Source organism: Nycticebus coucang, chromosome 13 (assembly GCF_027406575.1).
Source record: "Nycticebus coucang isolate mNycCou1 chromosome 13, mNycCou1.pri, whole genome shotgun sequence".
Lineage (NCBI taxonomy): Eukaryota > Metazoa > Chordata > Mammalia > Primates > Lorisidae > Nycticebus > Nycticebus coucang.
The window spans coordinates 3,314,188-3,337,415 of record NC_069792.1 but is presented as its reverse complement, the minus strand read 5'-3'; the positions used below and the strand labels follow the sequence as shown (position 1 = coordinate 3,337,415).

At 43.6% G+C, this 23,228-nt stretch overlaps 1 protein-coding gene across 1 annotated transcript in view; it reads left to right on the top strand.

Moving 5' to 3' along the window:
• PXDNL (peroxidasin like) overlaps positions 1-23,228 on the top strand; it is a 222,841-nt gene that overhangs the window by 39,272 nt on the left and 160,341 nt on the right. Inside the window, 1 exon segment of the mRNA XM_053559607.1 lies at positions 955-1,023. Within this exon segment, the coding sequence (XP_053415582.1) occupies positions 955-1,023 (69 nt within the window).

Genomic DNA, 23,228 nt, shown 5'->3' with positions numbered 1-23,228 from the left:
CAATTTTCTTTATGCAGAAATCTTCTGGTTAGGAATGGTTACTGCCTGTAACTACACAATTAAAATTGTTTGTATGGTATGAAAAAAAAATAATAATCACACGGGAAGTATAGAGTTTACTGGGCCTGACCTTAAGACAGTTGCGTTGAACAGGTTTGAGGGTAAGTTTTAAAATGGGTGTTTTGTTTTGGTTGACAGATCTCCAGGCAATTCTGATGTACTTACAATATACAAAGGTACATTCCAAAGCTTGAGGAGAAATTTCAGGAATTCTGATTACCTTGAACCCCAGAGAGGTTTCATTTTACAACATCCATAAAGATTACAGAGCTAGAATAATGCTGCCATCCACTGGTTGAAGAAATATGAAATTGAAAGTGCTCATATGCCACATAAATTATTTTCAGTCAATTTTTTTGGAAAGTTTAGTTGTGTCAACATACTTACAAATCTGTTTACAGTATCCTTTCCTGTAAATTTTTGATAGGAGCCACAGAAAGACCAGAATATGTCTTATGGGTCTCTTAAGATGGTTTTATTCTATTAAGATGAACCCTATGGTGATATTTTCCAGCTTTGTGAATATACCTCCCAGATGAATATGTTCAGTATCATAAAGTAGATTTAAAAAAATTGTTTATAGTCAAAATTTTCTTGGAGAATTTGTTACTAACTACAGAGGACTTTGTTAGTCACAATTTCTCCATAATCACCCTAAGATTCTTAACATTTTGAACCAAAGATCTGTTTGAGAATTTGAGGAGAGACTGGAACTTCCTTCCCAGACAATTAAACATAGTGAAAGGAAAGAATAGTTTCCACATATTTTTAGGGACTCTCTGAGCATCCCCCAAAGCTCCATAGGTCCACAGATTTCAGTTTAAAACATCCTCATCTAAGACATGTGCTATTTATACTAATGTATAATTTAATGGGATTTTATATGTTTTCCAGGTACCTGTACAAAAATGAAACCCATTCACTAGATAAGCAAACATTGAAAGGACTCCTATCCTTGGAACAACGGTAAGTGATAGAAACATTTTCACAGACTTGCTGATGGTTACATTTCACCTAGAAAGCTTTTTAAGTGCTGTTATGTAGATGGTTGAACAATTATTTGAAATTTTGTCATGCAGCTTGGATAACTGAATATTCTGTCATCAGTTGGATAAAAATCTGAATGTGTGATCAAACAGGTACAAAGAAGCCAGAGCTCAGCTGGGATTCTAGGTGTGCACGTGGTGGTGTGACAGCCGGCAAGCTACCCTCTGTGAATCCGCGTTCCCATGTCTCTGAAATGCAGACATTATTGCTGAGTGAAGGTATTGTCTGCAAAGAGACTAATTTATCACATGACACAAAATAGACATTTTATAGAAGGTGATTTATAGTTGTGATTATCATTAATTTATGAAACAAATTCAAACGTTTCACTGATTAAATTCTAGGACATGGGATCTAACCTCTCACGTTGCAGATAAAATCAAATCCAATGTTAATTGAATGACTTGCCCCAAATTAAAAGTCTGTGGTATCATTATGACAACTCAGACCTGACTTCTATATTAGTGTACAACCTGACATTCATCTGTCACAAATATAAATTCTTCAATATCAGAAAGTCCTATTCTGTAGTGATATGGCTACTAAATTACAATTTGATGCTTTATTCAGAGATTTCTCTCAATTATGAGTATTGAAAGACAAATAGTAATTAAATATTGGGAGATTTATTTTTCCCACTGAGGACAACCTGTAGGATATTTCTTAAGTTCAGATATGTAGAATGTGCTTTTGTTTTAAAATCCCTTAATCCGGCTCTTGGGATTCCTGTATATGAAAAGCCTTTGACTTCCAAATTTATTTTCATCTTTAATGTGGTTTCTTAATCTCAAAAATCTTATAATGATTTCTATAATAAGCATGCTTAGATTCTTCCTCCTAGAAGGCCAAAGTGTTAGGTTACAGTATTAAAATATGATCAATCAAAAATATTTCTTAAAACATTATTATTGCTCTACTTCTCCCTCTTATGAATTTTCTGTTATATGACTGCTATGGTTTGAAACTCCTGCTGACATCCGATTGCTATTATAGCAGGATTAAGAGGTGAGGCCTTTAAGAGGTGACGAGTTCGGGTGGCGCCTGTGGCTCAAAGGAGTAGGGAGCTGGCCCCATATACCGGAATTGGTGGGTTTGAACACGGCCCTGGCCAAAAACTGCAAAAAAAAAAAAAAAAAGAGGTGACGAGTTCATGAAAGCCCTTCCCTCGTGAAATGATTGATATACCATTCTTGTGGGAGGAGTGAATTCCTTGTTGTGAGAGCGAGTCCTTTCTAAAAAGACAAATCCAGCCCCTCTTGTTCACTCCTGCCCTCCTGTCACGGGAGACATGGCAGAAAGGCCATCAGACATGCTGCGCCCTCAGTCTTATGCTTTTCAGCGTCCAGAACTGTGAGCCAACATATTTCTGTTTGCCATTAGTTACCCAGTTTGTGATATTCTGTGATAACAGCAGAAAAGAAACTAAGATGCAGAATGGGTATCAGAGAATGGGGTGTTCTCATAACAAACAACTGAGAATTTGTGGCTTTGGACCCAGGTGATGGATAGAGGCTGGAACAGTTTGGAGAAACAATCTAGAAAAAGCCTGTATTGCTATAATTGGAGCACTGATAGCAACTCTGGTGGGAGCTCAGAGGAGGAGGAGAGCTGTGGGGAATGTCTGAAGCTTCTTAGCAATGACTTACATTGTTATGATCAGAATGTTTGTGAAAACACGAACAGAAAAGGCAATTCTGCTGAGGTCTCAGATGGAAATGAAGAACAAAGTAATGGAAGCTGGAATAAAGGCCATACATGTTATAAAGTGACAGAGAATTTACCCTAATTGTGCCCATACCCAAGGGTTTTATAGAAGGCAGAATTGAAGAGAATGAACTGGGATATCTGGTGGAAGAAATTTGTAAGCCAATTGTTGAAAGAGCTGTGTGACTTCTTTTAACTGTATACAGTAAGATGTGAGCGCTTGGGAATAACTTAGAGATGAAATTTATAATTAAAAAGAAAGCAGAATATAAACATTTGGAAAATTTGCAGTTGGTCATATAAAGAACACTGCAAGTGTGAAGCCATGAGACGCTTGGATAAAAGGAATCCAGGAGGTGTTTATTAGACAGTGGGAGGGTCACCCCAGAAGCATTTCAGAAATCTTTGAGGCAGTCCCTGCAGAGCAACCCAGGGCAGCCGAGGGAAGCAGCACTAGCTTCCCTGCAGCGTTTCGAGTCTGCATTTCAGGGCAGTGCCCCCCGATACCCCAGTTGCAGCTCAGGCAGGCCCAGCTGCAGCTTGTGGTACTGCTGGGAGGCATGCGAATGGTAGCTCTCGGTGGCAGACTCATGTTTCAATGTATATTTATAAACCCTGAAAAATGTTAAGGAACCTCTTTAAAAAGCGTATTTCATTCGTTTGCTTACAGAGTTCAAAGTTTTGTAACAGGTCTATTCACTGTAATACGGCAGCTTTCAATACATCTTTCAAGTAACATGCTGAGACTTATGCTTTCAATGTGCATATATAAACTTACAAATCAGGTATTCAACTCAATGATAAGAAACATGTTTAACGTATTGGCAAGAAAAGAACAAGTGATCCCATCTCAGGGTGGGCCAGGGACTTGAAGAGAAACTTCTCTGAAGAAGACAGACGCACGATCTACAAACACATGAAAAAAAGCTCATCATCCTTAATCATCAGAGAAATGCAAATCAAAACTACTTTGAGATATCACCTAAACCCAGTAAGAGTAGCCCACATAACAAAATCCCAGAACCAGAGATGTTGGCATGGATGTGGAGAAAAGGGCACACTTCTACACTGCTGGTGGGAATGCACACTAATACATTCCTTCTGGAAGGATGTTTGGAGAATAGAGACCTAAAAATAGACCTGCCATTCGATCCTATAATTCCTTTACTAGGTTTATACCCAGAAGACCAAAAATCACAATACAACAAAGGCATCTGCACCAGAATGTTTATTGCAGCCCAATTCATAATTGCTAAGTCATGGAAGACGCCCAAGTGCCCATCGACCCACGAATGGACTAGCAAATTGTGGTACATGTATACCATGGAATATTATGCAGCCTTAAAGAAAGATGGAGACTTTACCTCTTTCATGTTTACATGGATGGAGCTGGAACATATTCTTCTTAGCAAAGTATCTCAGGAATAGAAGAAAAGTATCCAATGTACTCAGCCCTACTATGAAACTAATTTATAGCTTTCACATGAAGGCGATAACCCAACTATAGCACAAGAATATGGGGAAAGGGCCAAGGGAGGGAAAGGGAAGGGGGAGGTTGGGATGGAGGGAGGGTAATGGGTGGGGCCACACGGTGCATCTTAGAATGGGTACAGGCGAAACTTACTAAAGGCAGAATACAAATGTCTACATACGATAACTGAGAAAATGCCATGAAGGCTACGTTGAACAGTTTGATGAGACTATTTCAGATTGTATCTGAAACCAGCACATTGTACCTTGATTACACTAATGTACACAGCTATAATTTAACAATAAAAAAAATAAAAAAAAACATGTTTAAAAAGCATGTTATATACACTTGTTTACAGAGTTTACTGAATGGCAAGCAGTTGAAGTCACGATAATAAAGAGTGAATGCTACTTTGAAGAGACAGGCTGAGACTTGCCTTTCAAATGTGCACTTGTGAACTCCTCACATCGTGGCTTTGAACACAATGGTAAGGAACATCTTTGAAAAGCACGTTTTAAACATGTTTAAAAAGTTCACAATTTGTTACACAGTTGAATTCACATTGATAAAATGGCTCACAATGCATCTTTGAAGTAATAAGCTCAGATGTGTTTTCAATGTGTATGTACATCGAAAGTCCCTCGCAATAAGGCAATAAACAAAGTAAGTGTCATCTCCAAAACACATGTTTTATACACTTGCTTACAGAGTTCATGGTTTGGTAGGACTTCTGCAGATGCACAGAGAGTGTAGGCCGTGGGGCCATTGTGGGCTCCCCCTCAATTTCAAAGGCTGTGTCAGACAAACTGCAGGCCCAGGGGGAGACTTGTAGAGGTGGAGCACTGCAGAGAGCCCCCCCAGGGCAGTGTCCAGGGGACCCTGGAGCAGCATCCCCACCAGGACCACAGAGCTGTGGAGCTACCAGTGTGCAAGGTCAGCCTAGGAGAGCTGCTGGCCCAAAATGCCAACGTGAGAGCTGTGGGCAGGCTGGGCCCTAGTGTGGGCTGCCCAAGGCCTTGGGAGCCCAAGCCCTGCCTCAGTGTGTCCCAGAGGCAGAACCTGGAGTCAAGGAAGGCAATTCTGAAGCTGTGACATTTATGTTGTTCATCCTGTTGGATTGTGGGCTTACTTGGGATCAGCTTCTCCCTTTTTCCTTGCCTATTTCTGCTTTTTGAATTGGGAGTGTCTGCCCCATGCTTATCCCACCACCGTATTTTAGAAATGTGTAATTTGTTTTGATTCCGCAGGTTGACAGCTATTGGGGAATTTGCCTCAGGATGACTCAGGCCTTGAGTCTCACCTGTGTTTGATTGAGACAAGACTTTGGCCTTCAGACTTTTAAGTGGATGTTGTAACAGTTTAAGACTTTGGGGGACTATTGGAATGGAAAAAGTGTATTTTGTTTGTGAGAAAGACATGGGTTTGGGGGGACCATGGCCAGAAGGTTATGGTTTGAATATGTGTTTCCTCCCAAACTCATGTTGAAATTTAATTGCCATTGTAGCATTAGTAAGTATTAAGAAGTCAGATCTGTAACTGCCCTCATGAATAGATTAATGCCATTATTATGGGAGTGAGTCCCTTATCTTGGGAGTGGGTTCCTCCTAAAAGGACCTGTTTGGTTCCCTTTTAGCTCTCGCTCATTCTCTTTTCACTTCAACCAAGGGATGACACAGCCTTTGCCAGAAGCCAGCCCCTCGGTCCTGGATTTCCCAGACTCCAGAACCATAAGCCAGTAGATTCTCGTTCATTATAAATTACTCGGTCTGTGGTATTCTTTTGTAGCAGCACAAAACAATCTAAGACAATGACTAATAAACTATCTCTGGGATAAAGTATGTTTCCTCATCTTTTCCTTTATTAAACTGTGTAGTGTTTTAGGTTGTTTTTAGTATATTGCAGAATTATCACATAAATCAATCAAGTATACTTTTTTAATAACATCAACATCGAAAATCCTTATCACTGGGATATGTTTTTCATCAAGTATGTTTACAGGTGGCTTATAAAAATTAGCATATGAAAAGCTCTAATTCCCATTAAAAATGCACATAATTCTCAGCAGTAATGCTTTATATTCTGGTAGTAATTAGTGGTCTTGCTAATATTGAGCAATCCAAATGTTTAAAGCTAAGAAAACAGGTATTTTTGATTTCTATTTTTAAAGTGACTCCATGCTTTTATGAATCACTGTTCAGAGAGAATTTTTGGTACCCAAATGTGTAATCTCTAATCCTTGAATTTTTTTATAATTTTAATCATAGGTCTGAAAGTTAATTTTATTTCAGTATATTTCTACAAAGCTATGGCAGAGCTTGACGTCTCTGAGATATTTGTTCTTAAGATCTATTTACATTGCCCTTATTTTAATGATTCTTGTTGTCCATAATCCCTTTTGGATTCAATTTATTTTTGAAGAAGGCAGGGAGAAGTGATAGATGTTTGCCTAGGTCTCAAAAATAGTAGGTCATAAAAATGCCAGTCCCAACGCTGACATGATTGCTCACAATCAGGATAAAAGTAAATGTTTATATTTTGCTGTAGTCTCATGACACAGCCTTTCATCCTGAAGAGTGGAGCTGGGAGGTGAGGAAAGGATATTGAAGAAGGTTTTGTTAGCCTCAGTCTTTTTATGATCATTTGTCAAATGAAAACTGGGTGAACCTACATTCTGTGTCAAGGACAAATGTCCTATGTGCACCGTTAGTTTTCATGTGTTGACTGCCTCAAAAGCAATTTGGTAATTAAACACAACATAGTCGTAGACAAAAACACCAATTTTTTTTAAGCATCAATGAGGCTTAGATATTTCAGAAGAATAATTTGAGGTTATATTTATTGTGTCAATCAGCAGATAGCATAGTGAGGAGTGATTATCTTTGTAGGAATTATAATCATAGAGGTTTTGGGGTAAGAAGAGAGAAAATCACACCTTAGGAGACTGTGCATTACAATGAACAAACTTATGAGGATATAATGAATTTTACCAAAGGCAGACCTTTCTCTTAGGCAAAATTTCCTCCTTTTTACATACATACCCTTTTAGCTGAACATGCTTTGCTTTATAAGTAACGCAGAGGACTCTGATGATTCTACTTTTCTGAACAAGAGTAATTGGTGAGCTCTTAGAAAGCACAGTTTGATGATTCTGACATGAATCAATCATGTTTCTTTTACTTACTCTTTATCTGAAATGTCTGCATCATTCCGCTGACACAGCTGATGTTTTCATTGATTATACTTTTCTCGGCAATAGATTTTTCTTTATTCTGTCCTATGTAATAGGCACCAATATCTCTTTTGTGAAAATAATATCTTCTAGTTGTGTTCCTTTATGTGACTACTGAATTAGAAGTATTATTTAGTGATTATATTTTAGCTTACATTTCCTCATCAATGTACAGCCTCATATTTCTTACTTTGCCTTCAGATGTTACTTATTTCTTTTTTTTTTTTTGTAGAGACAGAGTCTCACTTTATGGCCCTCAGTAGAGTGCCGTGGCCTCACACAGCTCACAGCAACCTCCAGCTCCTGGGCTTCAGTGATTCTCTTGCCTCAGCCTCCCGAGCAGCTGGGACTACAGGCGCCCGCCACAACGCCCGGCTATTTTTTTTATTGCGGTTTGGCTGGGGCCGGGTTTGAACCCTCCACCCTCGGCATATGGGGCTGGCGCACTACTCACTGAGCCACAGGCGCCGCCCTAGATGTTACTTATTTCTAAGTGGAACATTTTATCTGGGTATTTTTATTAGATAGTAGCAGGCTTCCACAGCTATATAAAACTGCTACATATTGCTCCCTATCTTAAGTCTAAACTTATTTCATCATCTGTCACATTTATGGATAGAGGCAGAGCACTGTGGCTGAGCATAAAGTCTCAGAAATGAAACTGAGCTGAGTTTACTCTGAGTGTACGTTTGCCATTTAGCGATTTGTCAAATATGCCTGGCAAGAGCAGATACTGAAATAATCATATCTATTATTTTTGCTACTATACTTATTGTTTTGTTATTTTTATTTTAGCAATTACTTTCTGTGCAACTTTTAAGGCACAGCTAATTTTATTTTATTTATTTTATTTTATTTTTGAGACATAGTCTTACTTTTTTGCCCTTCATAGAGTGCTGTGCCATCACAGCTCACAGCAACCTCAAACTCTTGGGCTCAAGTGATTCTCTTGCGTCAGCCTCCTAAGTAGCTAAAAACACAGGTGCCTGCCATGACATCCTACTATTTTTAGTGATGGGGTCTTGCTCTTGCTCAGGCAATCCACCCACCTCAGCCTCCCAGAGGGTTGGATTACAAGTGTGAGCCACTGTACCGGGCTTGGCACAGCTAATTTTAAATGGTATAGTTTTTTTTTTTTTTAATTAAATCATAGCTGTGTACATTAATGCAATCAGTGGGGTACCATGCGCTGGTTTTATATACAATTGCAAATATTTTCATCACACTGGTTAACATAGCCTTTCTGGGTTTTTCTTAGTTATTGTGTTAAAACATTTATATTCTACATTTAGTAAGCTTCACATGTACTCTTGTAAGATGCACCATAGGTGTGGTCCCACCAATTACCCTCCCTCCATAAATAGTATAGTTTTAAATAGGAAATTAAATTTAGCCAGGGATACAAAGTATAATTAATTTAATGTCTTTGACCTTTCTTGATCTATCTTTAAGGATCCTCTTATATTATTTCTTAATATAAGCCATAAGTGGCTATAAATGCTACATGATTTAATTTTTTTTTTTTGAGAGAGAGAGAGAAAATCATTATGTTGCCTTTGATAGAGTGCTTGGCATCATAGCTCACAGCAACCTCAAACTCCTGGGCTCCAGAGATAACTTCTGCCTCAGTTTTTCATTGTTAGTAGAGATAGGGTTTCACTCAAGCTTGTTGAGAACTTGTGAGCTTAAGCAATCCACCTGGCTCAGCCTCCCAGGTTGCTAGGATTACAGGTGTGAGCCACCTCGCCCAGCTACAATTTAATCTTTTTAAATGCATAAATATTCAGAATTATAAAGTTAATATTTCAGAGGTTGTATTAGAAGCATCTTTTTCTTTTTCAGAAGACTTATTCTAATTCCTTAGGACTATAAAGTTGTAGAAAGTAGAAAAACTAGCATAATGCTTTTAAATTTATAGATACCTTTAAAATGCAAACATTGTGTCTAGAACAAAAGACAATATGGGTAAAGCTAATTTTGCTCATTCATTTCCAGAAAGTCCTACGTTAGAGCCATTTTGGGCTCATCCAAATTGTCAGCATCATTCATCCAGAGACCACCAGGAGCCCCTCTGTAGCTACACAGTTGGGTGCATCACTCAATAGGAGCAACTGAGTACTCAGGGCTGCCCGGGTAGTGGTGGGCAGTGTCAGCTGCAGGTGTCAGAGAGAACATATGATAGAACGCAAGCTTTGGGCGGGTGATTGAAAGGAGGCTCAGAAGGCAGAGATTTTCTCTAGCTTGGATGATATCAGAAAACGTGGACAATTGCTTCTCTTAAATATTATGTATGGGGAAAGGAGACTGGAATGAGGATAAAGCTGAAATTGGTAAGAGATAGCATGCACTCAATTTGGCCAGGATGGAGAATTATTGTATGTAAATTATTCCCTATAAAGCTGACTTTAACAAAACACACAAATCAATATCTCATTATTATTCAGCAGATGTTTATATGAATTTATCTTTAGTTTTTGTTTTTAGCTAGTTTTGTTTATAGCTATGGCTTCTTATGCTAGTTTGTAGTAAGTTTTAAAATTGAGTAGTAAAATGTCTCCAACTTTTATTTCTTTTAAAAAATTGTTTACATTCTCATATATTGCTTTAGAATTAGCTTGTTCATTTTTAATCACTGCCCCACTCAAAAAAAAAAGAAAAGAAAAGAAAAAAAAATCTTCTGAATTCTGATTGGAATTACATTGAATCTGTGGATTTGTTGGAAATTCTGTCACCAAACATACTATAAATGTATTCTGATTAGAAAAATGAAATAGCTTATTTTTTGGTAGAATCATAGCAAATCAAAACTTTAATCATCTAAACAGTTTGGGTAAAGTTATATTTTTGGCTGGAAACAGCATCATGTGTGTTTGGGGCAGAACAACTGGACCGTCTTTCTCAGGACTGTGAGTTTTCAGGCTGGTACGCAGTTATAAGGTGCTACAACTTGGCCCTCTTTCTTGAGCATCAGGAAAAGTCGATTTTTAAGCACCATTCCAAGAATAGTTCTGTTTTGCATGATTTAATTTTGTCTTTCCCACTGGCATGGTGACAAGTTTGAGATACATTTGGTGAGAAAATAGTAACTCTTGAGACGATATCATTCTGAGGACAGGGTCGGCTGCAGCCTCAGGCTGGGAAGTGATGTGGCTTTTCCAATAAATCCCATCTTTACTCTTCCCTGACACACCCTCACGTGACTAACCCTGACGAAGCCTCTTTTGGGCACCACATGAAAAGAACAGAGTTTGAAAACCTTCCCCTCTTCTGTGCAATTCTAGATACCATCTGTATGATGTAAAGAGTAATCCTGACTTTGAAAATGCCCAAGTTTGTTCTTCAATAGCAAGTGGATGTTAAAGACAGTCCTGTGATGTCCTCTGGGGCTCTTCAAGGGTTCTGAGGAAAAGGCCTGGACACTCACACTGAGAAGTAGGCCGGTGGGGGTGGACGGGCCTCTCTCATCTCCCTGTTGCTATTTGCCAGTGCACAGGTGCTGGTGACAGGCCGGGATCAGAGGGCAGTAGGGGGCTTGCATCTACGTTGACACTGCTGGCTTAGACACAGCTTGAGAGGAGAATAAAACTGCCAGGCCTGGGTGTGTTTTGAGGTGATTCTGTAAACAATTGTTGCAACTAATCTGTGCCCGAGTTTTCGATTGAATTTCCTTTTCTAACTTATGTTTTAAGAGGACTGATTGAGGATTCATTAAGACTTTAGCTGCCTTGGGATGGTGCTCTGCAGGGCCTCAGCTGGGGACAGTGCCTGGCAGCATGTTAGCGCCCCTTAGGAACTCGTGGACAAGGCACTGTCTGTCCAGCCTCACAAGAAACCAGACAGAATCTCAGGAGTGGGAGAGGGCGCTGGCATTGGGGGTGGGGTTCTTTTTGAACTTCCCCTGTAGATTCTAACAGCAGTCGGGGTTAAGAATCATTATTTCTTCCTGAAAGGTATTACACGTCCTACAGATCCCATCCAAACTGGAATTTACGTTTCCTTGTCTGTCTACAACCCTCTCCTGACAACCACCCCTAGTAGTTATAAGCCCTCTTATCCACAGTCTGCCTTTCTCTGGCATAAAAGCCACGCCGGGGACCAGCTAAATAAGCACATGGGTTTGGGCTTTAAATGGACTTTTTTTTTATTGTTGGGGATTCATTGAGGGTACAATAAGCCAGGTTACACTGATTGCAATTGTTAGGTAAAGTCCCTCTTGCAATCATGTCTTGCCCCCATAAAGTGTGACACACACCAAGGCCCCAGCCCCCTCCCTCTTTCTGTTCCCCCCCCCATAACCTTAATTGTCATTAATTGTCCTCATATCAAGATTGAGTACATAGGATTCATGCTTCTCCATTCTTGTGATGCTTTACTAAGAATAATGTCTTCCACGTCCATCCAAGTTAATACGAAGGATGTAAAGTCTCCATTTTTTTTAATGGCTGAATAGTATAAACATTGAGTTCAGGTAACCTAAGAAGTAGAAATCATGAAAATGTCACCTTAGCTTGTTTCCTGCACCTGAGCGCCTGTGTTGCGGAATCAATTTCTCACACAGGGTTTATTCCGATGCAATTGCACAGAAGCCTCTGGGGACCAGTTTTCTTCAGTTATGTTTAGGGTGGTTGCAAATGCTCATCTTTGCCCAGCATAAGCCTTTTAGAGTCAGATGGAAAATTTGTGATATGTCAAGAAAAAAAATCCAAAATTTTAAAGAATAAACCCATTTGCAGTTTTTTAAGAAAGACTTGGGATATTTATCAGACTGGGTGCCCACACGGTCCAAAGGGGCATCACTGTTGTACCGGCCACCCACCGAGCTCTTCCCCTTCCCTGCCCCGCCTCCCACCGAGCTCTTCTCCCACCCTGCCCCGCCTCCCACCGAGCTCTTCTCCCACCCTGCCCCACCTCCCTCTGAGCTCTTCCCCTTCCCTGCCCCGCCTCCCACCGAGCTCTTCTCCCACGCTGCCCCACCTCCCACCGAGCTCTTCTCCCACCCTGCCCCGCCTCCCTCTGAGGTCTTCCCCTTCCCTGCCCCGCCTCCCACAGAGCTCTTCTCCCACGCTGCCCCACCTCCCACCGAGCTCTTCTCCCACCCTGCCCCGCCTCCCTCTGAGGTCTTCCCCTTCCCTGCCCCGCCTCCCACAGAGCTCTTCTCCCACGCTGCCCCACCTCCCACCGAGCTCTTCTCCCACCCTGCCCCACCTCCCACCGAGCTCTTCCCCTTCCCTGCCCTGCCTCCCACTGAGCTCTTCTCCCTCCTTGCCCGGCCTCCCACAGAGCTCTTCCTCTTCCTTGCCCCGCCTCCCACCCAGCTCTTCTCCCACCCTGCCCCACCTCCCACCGAGCTCTTCCCCTTCCCTGCCCCACCTCCCACCGAGCTCTTCCCCTTCCCTGCCCCGCCTCCCTCTGAGGTCTTCCCCTTCCTTGCCCCGCCTCCCACCGAGCTCTTCTCCCACCCTGCCCCACCTCCCACCGAGCTCTTCTCCCACCCTGCCCCACCTCCCTCTGAGCTCTTCCCCTTCCCTGCCCCGCCTCCCACAGAGCTCTTCCTCTTCCCTGCCCCGCCTCCCACCGAGCTCTTCCTCTTCCCTGCCCCGCCTCCCACCGAGCTCTTCTCCCACCCTGCCCCGCCTCCCACCGAGCTCTTCCCCTTCCCTGCCCCGCCTCCCACCGAGCTCTTCTCCCTCCCTGCCCCGCCTCCCACCGAGCTCTTCTCCCTCCCTGCCCCGCCTCCCACCGAGCTCTTCCCCTTCCCTGCCCCGCCTCCCACCCAGCTCTTCTCCCTCCCTGCCCCGCCTCCCACCGAGCTCTTCTCCCTCTCTGCCCCGCCTCCCACCGAGCTCTTCCCCTTCCCTGCCCCGCCTCCCACCGAGCTCTTCCTCTTCCCTGCCCCGCCTCCCACCGAGCTCTTCCTCTTCCCTGCCCCGCCTCCCACCGAGCTCTTCTCCCACCCTGCCCCGCCTCCCACCGAGCTCTTCCCCTTCCCTGCCCCGCCTCCCACCGAGCTCTTCTCCCTCCCTGCCCCGCCTCCCACCGAGCTCTTCTCCCTCCCTGCCCCGCCTCCCACCGAGCTCTTCCCCTTCCCTGCCCCGCCTCCCACCCAGCTCTTCTCCCTCCCTGCCCCGCCTCCCACCGAGCTCTTCTCCCTCTCTGCCCCGCCTCCCACCGAGCTCTTCCCCTTCCCTGCCCTGCCTCCCACCGAGCTCTTCTCCCTCCCTGCCCCGCCTCCCACCGAGCTCTTCTCCCTCCCTGCCCCGCCTCCCACCGAGCTCTTCTCCCTCCCTGCCCCACCTCCCACCGAGCTCTTCTCCCTCCCTGCCCCGCCTACCACCAGCTCTTCTCCCTCCCTGCCCGGCCTCCCACCGAGCTCTTCGAAGGTCCTGCTGTTCTCCCCACCCCGCCCTGCTCTTCCCAGCCCTGCCCTTCCCCTGTCCTGACAACCCGCTTTTCCTTTTCCCTCCATGCCAGGCTCACTTATTTTCTTTCAGGATGTGTTCAAGTTGTTCTCACCAAGAAAGCCCTGTCTTTGGCCAACGTTCCCACGTAGCTGGTGTTCTCTTTCCTCTCTTTATGTATGTCCTGAAGCAAACATTACATTGTAAGTGATAGAAAACTCAATCGAAACTGACTTCAGCAAAACAGGGAACTCATAATCTAGATACGGACTTAAAAACACAACAGCGAGCCCTGCGTAAGGTTTCTCTCGCTCCTTCTCTGGTCCACCATCCTCAGTGCTAGTTCCATTTTCAGGCTTTTAAACTGTATAAAACTGTATAAAAGTTATTTTTTACCTTCTGTGCTCATGAAGAAAAACCTTGGGACCCAGACAGCTAGGAAAAGTATAAGAGACTGGCTCTGAATAGATTGTCCCGGGTGGTCAGGGGCCCTTTGCTGGCCCCATCACTGCGGCCAGAGTCACAACACTCTGGTCAGTCTGAACTCATTCATGTGTTCCATCTCTGAAGTCCAGGGCTGGAATCAGATTTGCCAAAATCCCAGGGGTTGAAATGTGCTACTAGTTGCAGTCACAAGGAGAGAGAGTGGAGGCCACAGGGAAAACTACCAATGTCTACTGTGCTTTACCCGTCAGAGTCTTGAAGGAAAAAAGATAGGAAGGAGAAGAAAGAAGGAAACAGAAGTCTACATCAGTGCTTCTCAAACTTTCACCAGCATGGGAATCACAAGGTGATACCTTTCAGATGAAGATTCAGATTCAGAAGTTCTAGGGCGGAGCAAGCCTCATGCGTTTGGAATCACTGGGTCGCAATGCTGGGGCCATTCTGGGAGATCACACTTTGAATTTGCAAGTTGTCTCAAGTTTTCACATTCTGCCCACATCTTTTCAGTTCTTTCCTGGTCTTCTACACCAATGACTCACCCAGGAGAAGGTAACAAGCAAAAAAGAAAAACAAAAACAACCCAGGTGTAAGTTGCCCCAGTCCTATGCAAGCAGCCTTAACAGTAGTACCATTGCACACCTGGGTCAGGGGTGTTGCTAACACGGTGCTTTTGTACACACGGTGGAATTTAAACTCATAACTGTGAGGGAAGTTACAGGAAGCTGCTGTCATAAAGGTGAAACAGGAGGAGCGGTGTCCCAGAGGGTCCCTCTGCCTGGGTGCTGGTGCACAGTGAATGGGATGGGCCATAAAGATTAAGGCTTTTTGCTTTTTGTTTCTTTTTTTTTTTTTTTTTTTTTTTTGGTTTTTGGCCAGGGCTAGGTTTGAACTCGCCACCTCTGGCATATGGGACCGGCGCCCTACTCCTTGAGCCACAGGCGCCGCCCGGCTTTTTGCTTTTTGAGTTCTGGGTTTTTAAGAGAATATCATTGTTTTAGCAATCTTTGACTTTTGTATTCTGCTTGATTCTCAAAGATGTTTGCAAAGTCAGGGCCTCTAAGGTGACTTGTCCAGCCACCTCGAGAGAAATGTGCCTTTCATCGGCCCCTCTCATTTGCCTTCTGCACTTCAGACAGGCCAGACCCCACAGCCCCAATTTTTACATTTTATACCTGTAGAACTTTGATCTGAACAAAAATTGGTGGCAAAGATTTGCAAGCTGTCATAGTAAAATTTAGTCAAGAGAAGGTGTACAAGTTCTCATAATTAAGTTTGCAAACTCATGCTAGGGAAAATGCTACACACAGCATCGCTGCATATCACTGCGGTCACCTGTGTGTGTCCCCTTGGGTGGCTATGGCTGCATATCACTGTGGTCACCTGTGTGTGCTCCCCTTGGGTGGCTCTGGATTAACATCAGCACCTAGTCCACCCTTCAAAGCACTTTTTCTAGGACGAGTTCGCTGACTTAATTGTCAAACTTCATACAATGACAGCTTTGATGGTGAATCCAGAAAGAGAGTTCCAAAATTGCTTTGAAGGTTGGATTAGGCACTGGCGTCAGCGCATAGCTTCCTGAGGGGAGGACTTTGAAGGTGACCAGAGTGATATTCAGCAGTGATGTATGTAGCCCTTTTCCTCATGAGTTTGTGAACTTAATTGCCCAACTTCATACATTAAATTGCATTTAGGGCATATTCTAGCTTCTTGAGACATGTCTGCAACTGAATGTGATGACGACAGCAGGGGCCACTCTTCACCATACACTGTGACTGGAGTTTGGTAATAGCTGACTCTTTTTCTGTGCTTGAAATTGTGTGTTCTACTGAGGTGTGCGATGGCCCTGGCTGCCCTTTCCTTGAACGCAACCATTTCCTTTCTCCCCTCCAAGCCTTTGCAGATGCTCTTGACTGTTCCTGAAATCTCGTCCCTGTCTTCTTTACATTTTTGTATAATTTACGGCTGTGTCTGGAATGAAGTCACAGGAAATCTGCCCAGCCATGTCTGCTGCAGTGGCTCTCCGCCGGCCTCACCACCTGCTGAACACGCCTTACTTGCTGTAGGACACACCTGCTTTTCCTGGTGCCAGCCTGAGTCTCACTGCATTCCTGTCTGAATCTGGGTATCTGGAACCTCTGCTTCCAGGGCTGATGGCTGGCAAACCTGGTCATACACCCCCACCTCAGCGCACACCAAGAAGCAAGAACAGGATAGACGGAGGCAAGTGGGCAAACCCTCACAGAGAAAGCAGAGACTCCAAAGCCTCCGTTCAGCACTGGTCTACAAAGCCCATCACATCCTGATGGGCAAAATCAGGGGAGCTCCTTCTGTTGGGTCCAGTGCCCCAGTTTACCAAGGGAGGAACTCTGCATGGGCTCTAGCTAACCCAGTTTGGGGGCATTTGTTGGGGAGACGGGTCTGCCGCTTGCAGGGTGCTCCTAGCTATCTTCTTCCTCTTGGTGTCAGACTGGACCCTCATACATTATTTAAGGTGTAAAAGTCACAGGCTGAAACTTTCCCTATTTGGACTTTCTTGTGACTACAAGTCATTCTTGTAAATTTTCAAAATGTTTATTGAGCATCTACTTTGTGCTAGGCATTTTGTGGCCACTGGAAAACCAATCAATAAATGAAAAAGAAAGTACTGGCCTCAGGATGCTTACATGTTAGGGAGGAGAGAGAAACCAAGGAACACGCCCGTGTGGCATAGTAAGGATTTGGTTCAGCCCTGCTGGGGAAGGGTGTGAGGGGAAGGTGATGCTGCACTGGGAGGAGGGCCCAGGGAGCAGAGGCCTGCAGGGAGAGAAGGGGCCTCAGAGACAGACTGCTCCAAGCAGAAGGTGAGTGCCGTGGCCCTGACTTGGAGAAGGGAAGAAGACTGGAAGACCCGGAAAGGGAGGAACAAGGAGAGGAGCTTCTATTATGGAGAAGTTGGCTGCCTACGTGCAAAATGCAATTACAGAGAACAATAACTCCAAAGTTGCTGGCCTCAATGAGTGGTTCTTAACAGGAGATTGGAGATTTTTCCCCACTAGGAGTCATCTGGTAATGTCTGCAGGGATTTTGGTTGTGCTGCCAAGGTACGGGGATGCGATAGACACCTTGTGAGTAGAGATAAGGGATGTTGCAGCCCCAGGGTCTGCAGTGGATGGCCAGTGCAATAGTTCTCATCTGCTGAGATGCGGAAGAATGGAATGGGAGTGGTGCAGGGGAGAAATGAAGATTCAGTTTGGACACGCTAGTCTGGTGGGGGCTATCAGTTGTTCATGGGACGTAGGGTAGGCAGTTTTGAGTGTGCATTTGGAGTTCACCGTAGAAGCGTAGTTCTGAGATCAATATTTAGGAGTTATCTTTGGGTAGATACTATTTAAATTCAAAACATAGATGAAATGAGTTAGGGAGCGTGTACTTAGGGGCAAGAAGAGATTTAGTATGTATATATCATTCCTAAGTCACCCAGACATCAGAAGATCAGATGGTGAAAAGGAAAAAGAGAAGAAGATTTATAAATAGAAAGCAAATTATGAGATTCTAAGGGAGGTGCCCCAGAGACGGATAAACAACACTTTTCAGTCTTCAGTAGTGATAAACTGTGTTCTAGGCTGTTCGTAAATCAAGTTAAGATGTGAATGGCAATTGAGCATTAGCTGTTGCAAGCTAGTTACCAGGTACTAGTTACTCTGGGTCAAATACAGAGGCCAAAGCCCACTTGAATTAGCATCCAGAGAGAAGCCGAGAGGAAGAAAGAACGGAGCCAGTGACAGTGACATATTAAGAAGGAAATAAAACACTCACAACCCTCCACTCTGATCCCACTCAGATAATCCAAGATAATCCCCTATCTCAGAGTTCTTAACTTAAATCACATCTGCCAAATCCCTTTTGCCACATAATGTAAGGTAGCAACTGATTCTGGGGATTAATGCATGGACGTTTTGGGGGTGCTGTGCACAACGATATTAAACATTCTTTGATAACACAATTTTAGGCTATGGGTGCTTAACTGTATGAAAGTATGATACTATAATCTATTTTAAACATTTGTTTTATTGTTGGACATCTGTATGTTCTTAAATTGTGCTGTCTTCAATAGCATTGTGCTGAACATTTTCTTTGCTTTCATTTTTCTGGTTATATTCTTAAGTGAATTATTTGCATCTGTTTGAAACTAGCCACAGGATTTACTTCTTCCCCATTTGCTGAATCCCCAAGTCATTTTCTCTGCTGCTAAGATCAAGGAGGAGCTGTTTTCAATCCTGTGGCAATTGTCTAAATATCGATGAGTCAAGAGGCCATTGTTGTTCATATTTTGATTCCCCATGGTTGTAATATGGCCATAGCCCTCTAATTTCGATACCTCTGATCTCTCCATTTTCCAAATCATGCAAGCCAGTAGATGAGACAGATAAGGAAACTGGAGCACAGAGAGGGTGAGCTACTTGGCAGAGATCAAGCAGCCCGTGAGTCGGGCGTCAGACCTGCGCTCTTGACCTCTGTACGTGCTCCTGACCTCTGCACGCGCTCCTGACCTCTGCAGGCGCTCCCTTGTCTGCATTCCTTTCCCGTCTGCCTCTTTCTTCAAAGCCAAGTGGAAACAATCTCTGTCCTCCCTTGTCAGTTCCCTCCGTGTGCATCCTCTGCATGATCTTTTTTTAACAGCATTTCTGGCCCCTCTGTCTCCTGTGGATGCATCCCTCCCTCATCCTAGTTCGTCAGGATCGTGGCATCCAGACCTGTGTTGACAACGACTATCACCACTGTCTGCAGCAGCTCCTCTTACGTCTTTACCTGCAGAAGAGTAGAGGCCACTCAGACAACTGTCCTGAGCTTTGGCCACGTCGTCTCCTGGGGATCTCAGTACCGACCTCCCAGGACTGTTAGAAAGAACGAAGGGGGTGATCCACACAACGTAGCTCAAACAGTGCCTGGCAACCATTAAATGCCATTCTGGTGGAGGTCTTGAAGGAGAAGTGAGTATTTACCGAGTTTGGGCTGGAATTCGAGGGTGGAAGCCAGGTAGGGAGAGCATATCAAGCAGCTGAAACACGGGAGGGCTGTTAGCAGAAGCGCGAAGGCGGGAACCCTGGCAGGTTAGGGCTCTCGGCCGACTTCCTCAAGGCAGGCGGTAAGGGGTGTGAAGACAGAGGCTCTGCAGGTGGTTCCAGGTGGCAGCGGGCCTGCGAGGGGAAGCTAAGTTGTCCAGTTGACCAGGAGGAGTGCAGGAGGAGCGGTATAATCAGATTTTCATGTTAGAAAAGATATTATGGCAGCTATTTAAGAAATGGGCTGCCTGCATGCAAAAAGCAAGAGGCAGGAAAAGTCAGTCATTAGTTCAGGGAAAAAAAGAGTCAGAATGAAGATACCTGCAGTGGGGAAGGAGCCAGGGGTCCAGGAGGGAGGCAGCAGCTACTGCAGCGATGCCTGAGCCAGCGGGAGGTGGGGGTGGGGGTGGGGGTGGGCATAGCTGCCCACGTGATCCCTGCGTGGTGGGGGATGGGTGGGAAGGCGGGGACCCCGGGGAGCCCACACTGCGCTGGACTGCGCAGGTCTGACCGGAAAGTCCTCAGCACAGAGAGGCAGGGCCATCCCAGGGGGTCCCGAGGTTGCAACGTAACCAGCAGCAGCATCTTTAAATACCAATCTAAGGACAAGTCCCATTAACATTCAGTAGCATACTGGGAAAGAAGACCATCAGTCAGAGGGAGAAGTTGTGTCTCTGGAAATGCAGAGCTTGAGCGACAGGAAGAATAAATATTCACTGACAAAAATAGAAGCGGCAGAAGGAGGTTGGATGGGAGACGTTAAAATAGATAGGCTTAGTGTTTATCCCAGAAATGGAAATTTTCCTTAACTGCTTGGACATTTTTTTCTCCCATCCTTTGTATCTGTAACTTTAGCTACAATCTGTCACCTAAAACTCTACACAGTATTGGCTTAACATGTTAAATACTAACAGGACAATGATCCCACAGGCTGTCTCACAAAATGAAATTTAAAAGCCCCCCAGAGTCAAGACGTGTTCCCTTCTTCCCCAGAGGGTTGTTGGGACCCGCTCTGTTATGCCCTTTCCCTGCTGCAGGGGGCGCTGTTCTCCCACAGTCCCGGCCCGCTGCCCCACGCGCAGCCGCAGAGGCTGACAATCGGTCCACGTGTCTGTCCTGCCCTGGCCTGTCTAGGACATTTTGACCAACACGTTCATGTTGGGAACATTCTGAGGACAGATTATAGTAAAATGAGGTCACTGGATGATATTTTAGCAACATTTTTATTTTGACGAGGGGAAAAACGTATATGCAATAAAATTTCAGATGGAGAAATACCTGAATTTTTTGGCACCAAATTGTCATGCCAATTTACACCGGCACAATAATCTGGATTTTTCTGTTTCTTATAACAACTCCATATAATCAGTGTTTGTGTGTTTAGGACAAATAAGTATACACGTTTTGCAGGGTAGAGTTCCCCACGTTGGCCTTGTCATCTGCTTGTCACCTGTGACTGCAGACCGGGGACACTTTGCAGGTTCTTTAGCGCTCGGTGGCTGCTCCGCTGAGAGGGCAGATAGGCTGCCAGAGTCCCCTCCAGCCAGGAATTGTTGGTTTTACGGTTGTGTTTTTGATTTTGTCTAGCATTTGGGATCAGGATGATACTTACAGCTGAAGCTTGATTTCCCTTCTGTTAAGAGGGTTCCATATTTAGAACTTTGTTTCCTAAAATGGGTAAGTGAAAAAGAGATGCTATGTTAATTTGGACACATGTTTCTGAGTGTGTGTAATTATAGAGAAGGAAGCAGAGGAAGGTGCAATGGCAAAATGTTACATTTGGTAATTATTGGGTGGTTGGATTTTTGGAGTTTTTTTTTTTTTTAATGTACTTTTCTGTATTGTTTGAATTTTTCTCAGCCCATGTGTCATTTTTAAGCGCTTTACTGAAGTATAATTTACATACCATAAAATCCACCTATTTAAAGCAGTATGTATTTTTACAAAATGATAATGCCGTTAAAAACCAAGGCCGGGTCAGACAAAAATGGGCTTACCCAAGCTTTCCTATAGTTCTCCTGTTGTGAGAAAAGTGATTCATGTAGAAATCTATAAATGATTTTTTTTTTATGAAGGTAATGTATAAACTCAACTTGCAATTTTCTGAAACTGAAAAGCAGTGTTTGCTTTAAAATTGCTCTTCCTTCTTTTTAGCTCTCACTTTTCTTTTTCTTTTTCTTTTTTTTTTTTTTTTTTTGCAGTTTGGCTGGGGCCGGGTTTGAACCCACTCCCCCCCCCCCTTCCCGGCATATAGGGCCGATGCCCTACTCCTTGAGCCACAGGCACTCCCCTAGCTCTGCCTTTTAGGAGGTGCCTCACAAAAACAGTTCAACACCCACCCCCCCACTGCAGTAAGGCAGGATGCTGCTTCTGTAATTTGAGTGTTTTCTGGGTTGGTTTGGAACTTTTGCATTTCTAACCTTATGCATGTTCAAAGATTCCAAAAGTTTCAAGATTTCAGTATTGGGTTTGAAACTCCCAACAACAATTTCCTATAAAATTGTGCTATTTCTACTTGGGAAACAGTGACCATACAATAAATCTAGTGATTTCACATTCTTTTTTTTTTTTTTTTTCATTGTTGGGGATTCATTGAGGGTACAATAAGCCAGGTTATACTGATTGCATTTTTTAGGTAAAGTCCCTCTTGCAATCGTGTTTTGCCCCCAGAAGGTGTGGCAAGACCAAGGACCCACCCCGTCCTCCCCTCTCTCTGGTCTTCCTTTCCCCATCCCTCCCTCCTTCTTTCTCTCTCTGATCTCCCCTTCCCCCACCCACACCGTGACCTTGTCGTTAATTGTCCTCATATCAAAATTGAGTGCATAGGACTTCATTAACTTCCTCAATGATTCTTTTGTTTTCAATTTCAATTATCTCTGATTTGATTTTGGATATTTCTTTTCTTCTACTGGGTTTAGGCTTAGATTGTTCTTCTTTTTTCTATTCCATAAGATAGCTTGTGAGTTTGTTGATGCGTTCTCTTTCTGTTTTTTTAATGTAGGCATCTAAAGCGATACATTTTCCTCTCAAAACTGCTTTTGCAGTATCCCACAGGTTTTTGTAGCTTATGTCTTCATTGTTGTTATACTCAAGGAAGTTAATGATTTCCTGTTTTATTTCTTCCTGCACCCATCTGTTTTCAACAGAAGGTTTTTTAATTTCCATGCCTTTGTGTGGGGTTGAACGTTTTTTGTTTGAGTTGAGTTCCACCTTTAGTGCCTTATGGTCTGAGAAGATACAAGGTAAAATTTCAATTCTTTTGATTCTGTTGATATTTGTTTTGTGTCCCAGGATATGATCAATTTTGGAGAATGTTCCATGGGGTGATGAGAAGAATGTATATTCTTTATCTTTGGGATGGAGTGTTCTATATGCGTCTATCAAGCACAGTTGTTCTAGGGTCTCATTTAAGTCTCTTATATCTTTGTTTAATTTCTGTTTAGAGGATCTGTCCAGCTCTGTAAGAGGTGTGTTAAAGTCCCCTGTTATTATGGTATTATCAGATATCATATTACTCAGACTGAGTAAGGACTGTTTCAAGAATCTGGGAGCATTTAAATTGGGTGCATAAATATTTAGAATTGAAACATATTCTTCTTGTATTTTTCTCTTGACCAATATAAAGTGACCATCTTTGTCTTTTTTGACTTTAGTTGCTTTAAATCCACATGTATCTGAAAATAAGATTGCAACTCCTCTTTTCTTCTGAATTCCATTTGCCTGAAAAATTGTCTTCCAACTCTTGACTCACGGTTTTAATTTGTCTTTTGAATCCAGGTGTGTTTCTTGCAGAAACACAGCACATCCACAGCAAATGGATGGCTTGTGTTTTT